Source organism: Styela clava, chromosome 10 (assembly GCF_964204865.1).
Source record: "Styela clava chromosome 10, kaStyClav1.hap1.2, whole genome shotgun sequence".
Classification (NCBI taxonomy): Eukaryota; Metazoa; Chordata; class Ascidiacea; order Stolidobranchia; family Styelidae; genus Styela; species Styela clava.
Window position 1 is genome coordinate 8,659,253 of NC_135259.1, and position 11,835 is coordinate 8,671,087.

Sequence of the window (11,835 nt, forward strand, 5' to 3'; positions counted from 1 at the left end):
TGGTCTACGTTGCGGCTGGTGATATTCTTATGCATGAATTTTAATTTTGATTTCAATAGTAAGTTTAAAATATTGCTTTTATGTCTTTTGAGTCATAACTAAAACTCGGTTACTTGAAAATACAGTGATTCGCTCCTTATCAAAACAGAACGAATATTGAATAGAAGTTGGATATCGGATTATCTGATTGCTCTATTGTCAAAACCACGTCAGTTTGAACAAAAAGAAATTCTATTTCTGAAAGTCTGTAAATACAATCATATACCGATTTCGCCATCTATGATTTTTTAACTTGACTTCGGTTGGTTCTTATAAAATATTAAATCAGTTTACAGGATAAGGCTGCGTCTATTTATTTAGATAATGTATTTGCCGCCATTGAATGAATTGTTTCGATCGAAATGAAGTAGAATTAAGCATATGTTTTTATTAAATGAATATAAGCGTGCTAATCTGTTGCATTTTATGTTTTTACTATTCAGAAAAGCATCAGTGAGTTCTTGCATGTTTCTACAATAAATCTAAAATGAATTATCACAGGCTGTTGCTAATTTCAGTTTTCTACTTCGGATATTTTTCTCCTTCTATTTCGGAAATTACAAAGAGTAAGTGCTGTATTTCTAAATGCTTATCCGTTGATCATATTAAGTGGTCGGTTTACCAGCAACGCTAAGGTGTTGGCTTTTCTTTACTCGCATATTTTATTCAAGCAATTGTAAAAATCTGGGTACACTTGAATTAAAAAATTTTTCCGAACTTTAACTTTATATTTCGCCCATTTAGTGAGATTTTGGTGTGTTCAAGGGGATTAACATTCAATTTTCAGATTACTGGCTTTAATGTGCTTTTGAGACGCCGACTGTAAAGATTCTGAATTCGATTTCAGTAAGAATTTGAAGGAATACAATGCAATCTGTACAGTAAAATATATTTGAAGCATGTCCTATATTTAAATGAGATCACAGTTTGCACAGGAAGCAGTTAGGTATTGTATGAAGAAATTGGACAAATGTACCTCGATTAAAATTGACCAGAAAAAATTTACAAATAAACTATTATTACAAAACTAAAATAAATAAAATATTATATTGCAGCAATACTCATAAACGGAGGAGGATGTGGAGTGGCAACAAAAGTACCTGGTGGAATTGTTGTGTCTCATGATCCGATAGCGCTCGATATTCCTATATCAAATACTTTTAACTGCTTATTTACTATTCAATCGTATCGACCAAGGCAGACCGTGCGACTAGTATTTGAGTAAGTAGGGGTAACTAGTAGTAAATAATACGTGTTATCTTTATCACTGTTAATATTCGACTTATCAGAGGTTTGTAGCTTTGCTATTTGAGGTGATAAAATTATTTTTTTTAAACTCGTTTCATGTTTTACCCGATTATTCGCACTTAAAGAGTTATGACGTCAATAAGACTCCGGAATTTGTTCCAGATAGAAGTCACCAATGGTTTCTGAAAATAGAAACTCATGCTGTAATCTATATTACCTTCAAACTATAAATCATATTATACATTGAGCTCAATTTAAGCAGAATAACCCTGCTGGTGTTTTTGGGCAAGATATTTATTCAGTATTTAAAAAACTGTTCATCCTCAAAAAAGAATAGTCCGGCATAACAATCTATTTTGTTTGCAGATTCTGGATCTCAATTTAAATTACAGAAGAGTTAAGCCATATACTAACATTATTCACTGAGATTGTGTTAAAAGAATAAAATTAAAATATGATATTATTATTATATTCAGCCATCTCAGCCTTTCACCGAATGACTGCGCGCAAGCCAACATCGAGATATATAATGATAAATTTGCAAATGATTCATCCAAACTTCTGAGTCCGACTTTATGTCCAGGTGAGATTTTTAAAAACGTTAAAGGTCTAATTCATTTTATAAATGAATTTATATAAGTAGAAAAAGGGATCAAACAACAAAGTTAAAATGTTGCTTGTTTACACAAAAAGTACAAAATAAGTTATGACTGATCACAGCGTCCTGACAATCACAGCGTCCTGTGTACTTATTTTATACCTTGAGCTAGTTTTATTGCGGGTTGCATTTAGTGGAACACTCTACTTGTGAATGCGTGATGAAAGCAAGTTCTTGAATAAGTTTTAGTAGCCTTCTACGTCACCAAAAGCCATTTCCGAACTGCGGTTAATTTTTGTTAGTGCGTCTTTTAATAATTCATAAGTAGAAAACTAAGTCGACTTTATGTAAATAGTAAACGTCAAAAATTCCGAAGAAATATAAAGAATCAAATTCATCAAAAAAATTTTCCGTAATAACCCACCTTTAATATCTTGTATTTGCGCGATCATTGCTTTTATCTAAAAATGAAGTTATATAATTTACTTTCGATTGTTGGATTCGGATTCAAGTCGTATCATTTTGTTTTCACTATCTGGCGTCTTACGTTATGTACCTTTGCCTCCATAAAGTTTGGTAATAACATACCTAGTTCAAAATCCAAGATTATATCTAAAAAAACAACGTAGCTCAATGTACAATTATCTATATCACAAATCCTTTAAATAAAAACGAGTTCGGATACTCTAGTGAAGTTAAAACGATTCATCGCTTTTATTATAAAAATATTGGTTGCTCCTGAAGTTTGCGCACCAAGATGTCGCATAACCTGAACCATAACCTGGTACACAATGTGAGTTCAGGTTGTGCGCCATCTTGGTCAATATTGTCGCCCGTAGGCTATATATACTCTTGCAATGTATTCAAGTTTGCGATTTGCGCAGTCATGAAACGTGCTCAAACAGGATTTCTGCTTCGGAATATAAACTCCTATACAACTGTAAGCATACTTGTTTATTGACAACAGCGACACAACTTGGTAATACAACTCAAAATATGGGCAATAAACAAACGCCTGCAAGGTAACGAGACCGTACAACAGTGGTCCTCAACCTGTGGTTCGCGTACCACTAGTGGTACGCGGAAGATAATCAAGTGGTGCGCGAGCAGCTTTAACATATTGCAACAAATAACATTTGAGTTGGCAAAAATATGCCGACAACGCTTTAACTTTCATACTGTATGTATTCGCTGAACGACCTTAATGTTTCTCCGGGCATCAATTTCCTTGTTTACTTCCGTAAACAGCATCACTGTGAAAAATTTTGTAATTTTACAGCCAATTCTTTGTAAAAAATACGACCGTTTGGCAGTATTTCGAACGAGCAACTATTTATAGGTATTTTTACATCATAGTGTTGTAATTTCACCGCTTGTACGATGTAAAATTGCATATACTGTTGCATAATCATAAAACAAACATACGGTTGTTAAATATACAATGAATTATACGTAACATACAAAAACGTCTTTACTGAAAACAACTATCTCGCGGTTATGTTAAAATAAGTCCACTTGGTAGTAATCAAAAGCATAGAGTTCAGAAGACAGTCTTCCACATATTATCAGCAAATTGCATGCCAATGAAAAATACATTGGTGCTACGAATTTGGTCCCAAACTGATACGAATTAGGCTTGGCGTCATAAGGAGCAAGTCATACAATGATACGTAAACCTGCGGTTTCGTATGTCATCGCGACAAAGAATTTATAGCTTACGATAAAAAAATCTTAATATTGCACTCAATATTATATCGAGTATAAGGATATTTTATTTTAGACATCATGTAAATTGGTGATTAAACTGACAGCACTCATTCTCAAACGGACAGGTCTACTTGCAGTCACGACTCCAACTACTGGTGAATCTAGTAGTTCTACGCTGTGCCGCTATATCTTCTATCGGACCAAAGATTATGCAAATGTTTCGGTTAATATAATTTTGAATTGAGTGGCATATTTTTTTAATTTAACTATTTGCTCAATGCTCCTAATAAGTTCTAGAAATATCTTAGGTCGCAACGAATTCGAATTTTGAATTTTCTGACTCCGCCAAAGCCTGACGTACTTTCCCGCCAAAATGGCTGTTTAGTGCGGATTCCAGTTTCGCTAGAAAGCAGCTTGGCTTGGTTTGATTCTCAAATCAATTGAAGTAGCCTAGTTTGAAAGTGTGAACTTGTATATTTTACACTATGGTGCCTGAACAGAAAGTTTGGAGAAAGAAATACTGTTACCTAGGTTGTAAACTCTGAACTACGGGTGCTGTAGACTACCGGTAGATCTTCAGGTTTTGCAAGGTGAGTTAATTTATGCCACATCTGTCATTAATAATCAATTTTGCATTAATTGGATTGGCCTGTTAACTACAGCATTGCCGTACTAGATATCCCATCTCTGCATTTAAACAATGAGCTATTGTAGGCCTACCGTAGACTACCATATTCTGTTACTACTTATCGATTTTAATCAGTAAGTATGTTGATAGGTATTTGTCTGTGTGTATGTCTGTTAGATGCACGCGATATCTCACGAAAGCGAAATTGAATCTGCTCCAGATTTTGCATGTGCATTCATCTTATCTCGGACCAAAAGCCTATTCATTTTAAGAGAATTATGTCGTATAATTATCGAGTTATTAATTAATTGGTGATGGGACACAAGGCGTCACTATGGAGTAAGAGCGCTGTTTTGGTGATCCCCTAACTTTCGATCGATAAGTCTTCGGTCTCTGACCGATATTCTTGTTTTACTTTTAGTTGCTTATGTTCAATCTTTGTTACCGCTATTCTATTTATTGGAGTTTTGAGCCGAGGTAGTCTACTACACCAATGCTGAAAGGTCTCTGATTTTTCGTATTTTCCAAAAGTAAAATTTCAGACAATTCCGATAATGTTAGCATAATCCTTAAAAAGCAAAAAAGATTTACAATAGCCTACTAGCAGACTGGTAAAATTGTAATTTCAGTTACCCTGCGATTTGAAATGACTGATTCAAGATTTGGACTAATCTAAAATAAAATGCATCTGGAAAGACATCTCTAGTGAAACTGCAAGATTAGCTACTGCAGTAGACAGTCATGAACTTTTTATGCCTATATCATTTTCATACATCTTCAATCAGCTGATTCTTTTTAGTTCGGAAGTGGAAAAACATATTCTGCCATTTTACCCCTGGGGCATTCTCATTTGGCCCTTATCAAGTCTGTCATTGTATCAACACTACAAACGAATTTCTGGAAAGGTGAGGAACTGGTAGCCTATTGGTGTTTATTTTTTCGATGGCAATGGTAGGGATTTGAATGTTTAATAAATCAAAGCCTTGCTTATAAATATGAGCATCATATTACTCTATGGACCTTTCCCCGAGCATCGACTTCCTTGTTTACTTCTTTACATTGGCCAATCAGCAAAATGCAAAAAGTGAGGTAACAATGCCCTCTTTTCGCATCCGCTCAGACACTTTTCTCACTCAGACAGATTTTCAAGCGTGATTGTAAACATTACCTCGTTTTCGAGTTTTTGAACTCTATTGGTTAGTTTTTAGTTGTATTTCGGAAACTTGAATATAAATCAGATATTTCAATGATCACTTTGTCTTTCTAGGAGTTCTAATTTAACTGCAGTGTTAAAAAATAAGTGTGGAAATAGCTGTGAAAATTCTTTACCGGTACTTTTAAAAAACAGATTGTTGTATGCGATGAATCATGATGATGGTTTGGAACACATTCCCCATTTTACAGGCGCCGATTCGCAAAAGCACTCTTAAAATAGCCCCGAAAATTTTGCAATGGTAAAGTATAGGTAGAATTTTTCGGGGGTCAAAGGTCGGGGAAAGGTCCATATAGTGGGCCTCCTTGCACTAAGTTGATTTTTGTGCAATAAATAGGTAAATAAGTTCAAACATAGCTTTTTGTCTTTTTATATAACAATTTTCATTGCTTGGAGAGATAATGTTATAATTGCGAGCTTCAGAAAGGATCTATAATAAATTTAACTTCTTCTGAGCATTGAATATAATATGAATCTACCACTTTGCTAATGGAATCATTTTACCCCAGCAGATCAAGTTATAACATATGTAAATATGTTGACTTCTCACTCAACTACTTGTTTGCATTTTATACCGGCTATACCATTTTTTTCAGCCATATTGCCAAGATAAATAGCCAGTGAAATCAAAAAGTGCAAGAAAAAGTGACAGCAATGTTGAATATATTGGATGGTTTTCACCTATATGAAGAGATGAAATGAACTATTTTCCTGGCGGAAACAATCACTTCTCGAGTGTATTTGATACTATTGCGTTGCTGATATTTGACCACATATTTTATTAAAAGTGATTTCTTTTCAATTGTATTTCATTTCTTCAGGTGGTGGCATCAGGGTTGATCGAGTTACTTTGCGGATGTTGTTTAGTTTTACAACTTCTTCTTGTAGTTAAGATTAGCATCGCTATGGCTGTAAAAATCGGAGACATCCAACCCACTGCTTTTGCCTAGTTACCTAGTACATACATTTGGTTGTAAAATTACAACCGCTTGCAACGATCCAATACGTATATGGTGTTTACAAGTGCATGAAATCGCTGCTGCCGCGCGTTTGGTTGTAAAGCGCCCTTGGTCGCTACACGAGTAAGAACTTAAGTAAATGACGTTACGAGCATGCGGGGGAAAGTGTTTTTCGTGTGCGGAACGTAAACGTGCTACGTGCCAACGTAATTGCTTAACGTCGCTGCGTAACGGCGTAAATGTGTTAGGTAGTTATTTACGTCGCCTCGATCTCGCGACAAACGAAATCACGAATAAAAATGCATCCAAAATTTGAATGGTGCAACATAATTTCAATCTAATGGTATCACTGGAAAGCTATCTTCAACTTCTACAAATGTTGTCGATAATGTAGTAGGTTAAATCGAAAACAAATTGAAGTTTTTTCAATTAGATTTAGAAGTTTTTTTTTCCACTTCAATTTTGCCAATTTTCATAAGATGATCACGATATTTTATCTCAATTTTAAAGTTATACTTAGTCCTGTAGATTATCTTTCACACGATGTAAAACTTGTCTAAATATAATATATGGTTCGCGAGATATGAGGGTTTCAAAGTTGCATACCTCATACGGGATGCCAAAGCCACTAAAACGGCTCTCAGCGTCAGAAGACTTTCTCGGGAAAGCCGCTATAGCGGCTTTCAGGGTTCAAAGAGTTAATGTTTTTTACAGTGCCCAACAAACAGTAAATATTGCTTAGTTTTCGTAGTTTTGCGTGTTATTTGTCAGTTTTCAGTTGCGTTTCAAAAAAAATTTGTGAATTAAATATCTTAATTGTCATTATGTCTTCAAAGCAGCATTAATTCAATTGCTATAATCAAAAATGAGTCTCGCAAATGCTGCGATAGACTAAGCTAAACTAAGCTATCAGTGCTTGTACGCGGCACATGGTTGATTAATTTTAATAAAAATGAGGGTTTTCAAACACGTAAACCAGCTTATAAGCGCCAACAAATCAAAACAATCTCGAAATAAGTATAAATTGTTTTGCAATAGTAAAGTATAGGAAGAATTTCTCTGAGGTCAAGGGTCGGAGAAACGTCTTTCCGGCCAGTCCAGTCTTTAGAGATCGCCCTCGCCTGCTATTGTCCACGAAGGAATCGAGATGGTCATGTTTTCGTCCGCCTTGCGAATTAGGTCACTAAGGATGTAGTGCCACATTATAAAATACTCCCATAGCGCGTGTCTTGGGCCATTGTTCCCCGCGCCAAAAAGGGGGGCTTGTGAGCCAGACGAATAGAAGATGAGCCGCAACAATTGAGAGTGGTCAGGCTGCTTACGAATTCAGTAATCACTATACGTCACCTCCTTCCGTCAAACTCACAATACGTCACATCCTTCCGTCAAACAAGGCAAATAACCGTCTTCGTCAGGTTTTCGAAATGTGCGTGAACTTTGGTTATATGTAGGATAGCTAGTAACATATTGAAAATCATAATCTTTAACAAATTTTCAAAATTCCTCGCTATCATATTGAGGAACGTTGTCAGAAATAAATTTTTCTGGTAACTTGGAGTAAGAATTCAACGTCACCAAGTACTTTCTGCAGGCTATTCAAACAATATGGGCGCAATAATTTCCGATTGTCGAGAAGGAATCTCATAGATGATTATCTATTTATTTTGTAGATTGGGTTGAAATACTTGACACGTGGTACATGTCGAGACATAATCCTGTGTAGGCATTTTTGGTCAAAACAAAAATAAATTTCTTGTTCTACGAATACATTCCTGTATTCCAATGTGACTTGCCTGTATGCGCTGCATATCATATTTTTTGGCAGATTCTGGTGCCACAATTCGACATCTTTTTGTAGATTGGGTTGAAATACTTGACACGTGGTACATGTCGAGACATAATCCTGTGTAGGCATTTTTGGTCAAAACAAAAATAAATTTCTTGTTCTACGAATACATTCCTGTATTCCAATGTGACTTGCCTGTATGCGCTGCATATCATAATTTTTTGCAGATTCTGGTGCCACAATTCGACATCTTTTTGAATAGATGGGTCTTTTTAAAAAGTAATATATTCTTGCACGGACTGTGGAAGGTGTTTCTTAGTAGCCTAATTAAGGCTCCGAGAGTTTGCAACGTGAAATCTTTCTTTGTAGATATTTGTAAAAAATCATGCATTATTTTGCCAACACTGCAATCTTCCAACATGTCAATTTTCGGATTTGTCCCATCCTTACTACCTGCTACCTGACTGATTTTTACAAAAACTATAAATTTAATAGAAAACTCCTGCTATTTTTGTTTTACAAAAGTCAAACCAATTTATTTATGTGTTTTGAAGAAGATTCATACTTTTTATTGATATAATGCTTCTAAAAATGCTACAACATTGTGCTCTCAAAATCATGCATTATAATCTAAGTATCCATGTACAATATTCAGGAACCAGTATTTCGTCGTTAGAATACTTGAGCACCGGAAACTGGATGACATTGAAGATTCAAGCAAATGTTGTGGGGACTGGAATACCAAAAGTCAATTTTTCCGCCAGTTATTCGGCCTTTACAGCAAGTGGGTTTCTGAAGTCTAAGATATTTTCTAGAACAGAATGTCATCACAAATCTAAAGAATTAATATCGAATAAAATGTCAACTAATATCAATATCGAATGAAATTTGTCTCAAAATTCATACCAAATCAATCAAACACTCAAAAACGTGTAATTTTGGTAGCGAAAGTGTTTCATAAACAAAAATCGAAATGTTCTTGATAATCCACTAGGTGACAAATCTTTCAAGGTATTCGCTGACTCATTACGATATTGAGCGATGAAATGACAGCAACGTTTAAGTTAGGGTCATTATATATATATTCCTTTGATATGCCATAGTATCTTAACTTTAGCAAAGAGTATCGATGCTTCCCACTGGCCAAGTTCTCAGTGCGGTGCGTGTGATTGAATTTCTTATTTATTTTCATACATGTGCCATGTAGAACCTTGTAAGTTTTCTGCTCAAGAAACAAACTGTAGTACATTAAATCGGTGTATCTATAATGAATTGCTGTGTGACGGAGTCGATGGATGTGGAGATAACACGGACGAAAGTACAGACCCACCAGCAAATTGCAATGCAACTACAACTGTGTCAACGCCCAATACAGGTTCAAATTTTATACACAAATACGTTGAACTCTGCAACGTTTGTTGTTGAAGGATGATGTTTTTACCCTGCTCTTATTCAGAATCCTCTACATGTGTATGCCATCACAATACCAATTGGCGGTTGATTATTTGGAGTTAGGAATTATTTGAGTGTAAAGATATTAACACCTGTTTTATTTATGTCGTTTTGAAATAGACCTTTTATTGATTCAGATATAAAACGATGGAACAATTTGGAATCTTATCCTCACATTTTAACATTACATAGTAACAGGTTGATATATATCTAATGCACAATGGTAGTACCACAAGGCTAATAATCATCAATGCTAATAATTTGTCCCAATTTTTAAGAAAACCAATATGCTATGGTGTATTGAGTTTGCCGAAAATTTCAAAAGCCAAAGTTGTAAACTATTGATGAGATTTTTGAAATTTGAATCTATTTCAATGGAAATATTATAATTTATACAGGTGCTACGAATCCTGCTCCTGGACCAGTAGATAGTGCAACTGAAACAACAGCTACAATCAGTACAGTGACGTCATCAACAACGTCACCAGATACCGTTTTTCCAGATCTTACCCCACTGGTTGCAATTTTGGTAATCGCAGGAGTATGTTTGTCTGTATACGTGTTCTACATATTAATGTCGTTCTCCTGGTTCAATAGTCTCATATATGCTTGTCTCAGATCATGTCTTCAATACGCCTTGCGTCGGCACAGAGATTACAAACGAAAGAAAAAGGTTAGTAAAGTATAATAATTATCAAAATAATAAGTATACACTCACTTGTTGTTTAAATTTTAATATTCAGAGTATTTGAAAGGTATTAGCTCAAAGTAACGGCGGGATGAATCATGTCACATAACCATGGACCAAAGTGATTTAAAAGCATTGTAATAAAGCGTTTATCCCCTTATTCTCCTTTCATACTCCGGCTAAAAAACAATATACCACAAACTGGTTATTGTTGATTGAGAAGTTATTATAAATTAATGAATTGCTCTTGCAAAAAAATTTTGAAGAAAAAACGAATATTGTCATTTAACGTAAAATTAATAAAAACGCGAACTTATGTTCTAATCAATAGGTAAATTTCGGGCGCTCCAGAAGTACGAGTATGTGCACCAATATGGAGGTAACTAATTTTGTTCGCCTATTTTACATCGAGTTGTGTAAAGAGTTTGAAACCTGTGGGCAGGGAAAATTTACTTGGCTAACACAGCCAGACCCCGAACTCGTAACAGAACTAAAATAGGGAAAATCGGAATCAAATTATGGCCTAACCCCAACTTGGTACACATACTTCGGGAGTGCCAAATTTTGTATTCAGTTTTTCAGCATTATTTCAGAGCTTAATTTTCAACATCATTAATAAATATTTTAATTTTCAGTTACCAAAAGCTGGAAATTTATCAAAAATATATCCAGAGTCAGTTGCAGAAACAAAGTGAAGACATCATATACCATGGAAACAATTTCGAATATTTCTTTCAATAGTGTTTATGGTTGAAATGTGATTACCATAAGCGATTTTAATTTTTGTGCCAAAATTAAATGGAATTTGTTTATCTATGTTTGTATTTCAGTTATAGTTTGTCATCTTGCGCATGAAAGAATCATTGTAATCCTAGAATTTTTTTTAAATTAAACCTGTATTGTTTATTGCTAGCGTTTGCTTTCTGTTCTTTCAAAAGTTTTTCTTTTTCAAGCTGTAAGATGTTGAAATAAACTGCTTTGTGTTGCAAAAATTGTTTGTGGATAGCTCATCAAAACTTTGTATTGCATACTAGATCAGTGCTTTATTAAAATTCTTCCAATGCTTTTAATCACATTTTTACAAATCGTGTTTCTGATTTGCCCACCAATGGCTCAAAAAGCCACGGAGAAGAGTAAAAGGGATTTAAACAGTAACCTGAATTTGAAAAGTCAAAAAATTAATTTTAATTTTGATATGCCTCTATCTAAAGCAAGCGTAACCAATGGGCAAATTATTAGCACGGCGGCCATTAATGGGTGTTGATCAGAAACTAGTGGATTTTTTTAAAAAAATGCCCCTTTCCCCCAATTTTTAACATTTTTTAAATGCAAGTTTGCAGCATTTGCGGTAAGACATAATTTCATACGCCTTTTCTAAAACCCCATTCTCTATATTTATGAACGATGCACTGAAGCCCGGACGTTTTCTGACTTGCTATCAATAAATCCTTTCACCAAATGAACCAAACGAGACAGGTGAAAATGCGCGCTTATATGCCCTGGATAACTTCAACAGA

The 11,835-nt window shown here is 34.8% G+C and overlaps 1 protein-coding gene across 1 annotated transcript; it reads left to right on the forward strand.

Annotated features, from left to right (window-relative positions):
* The first annotated feature begins 456 nt into the window (after window positions 1-456).
* LOC120338093 (uncharacterized) lies at window positions 457-11,330 on the forward strand. Its single transcript, XM_078117516.1, has 7 exons — window positions 457-605; window positions 1,095-1,260; window positions 1,764-1,870; window positions 8,834-8,962; window positions 9,386-9,553; window positions 10,029-10,303; window positions 10,954-11,330. The coding sequence occupies exons 1-7, from the start codon at window positions 527-529 to the stop codon at window positions 11,011-11,013; spliced, it is 984 nt and encodes a 327-aa protein (XP_077973642.1). The 5' UTR covers window positions 457-526; the 3' UTR covers window positions 11,014-11,330.
* The last annotated feature ends 505 nt before the right edge of the window (window positions 11,331-11,835 follow it).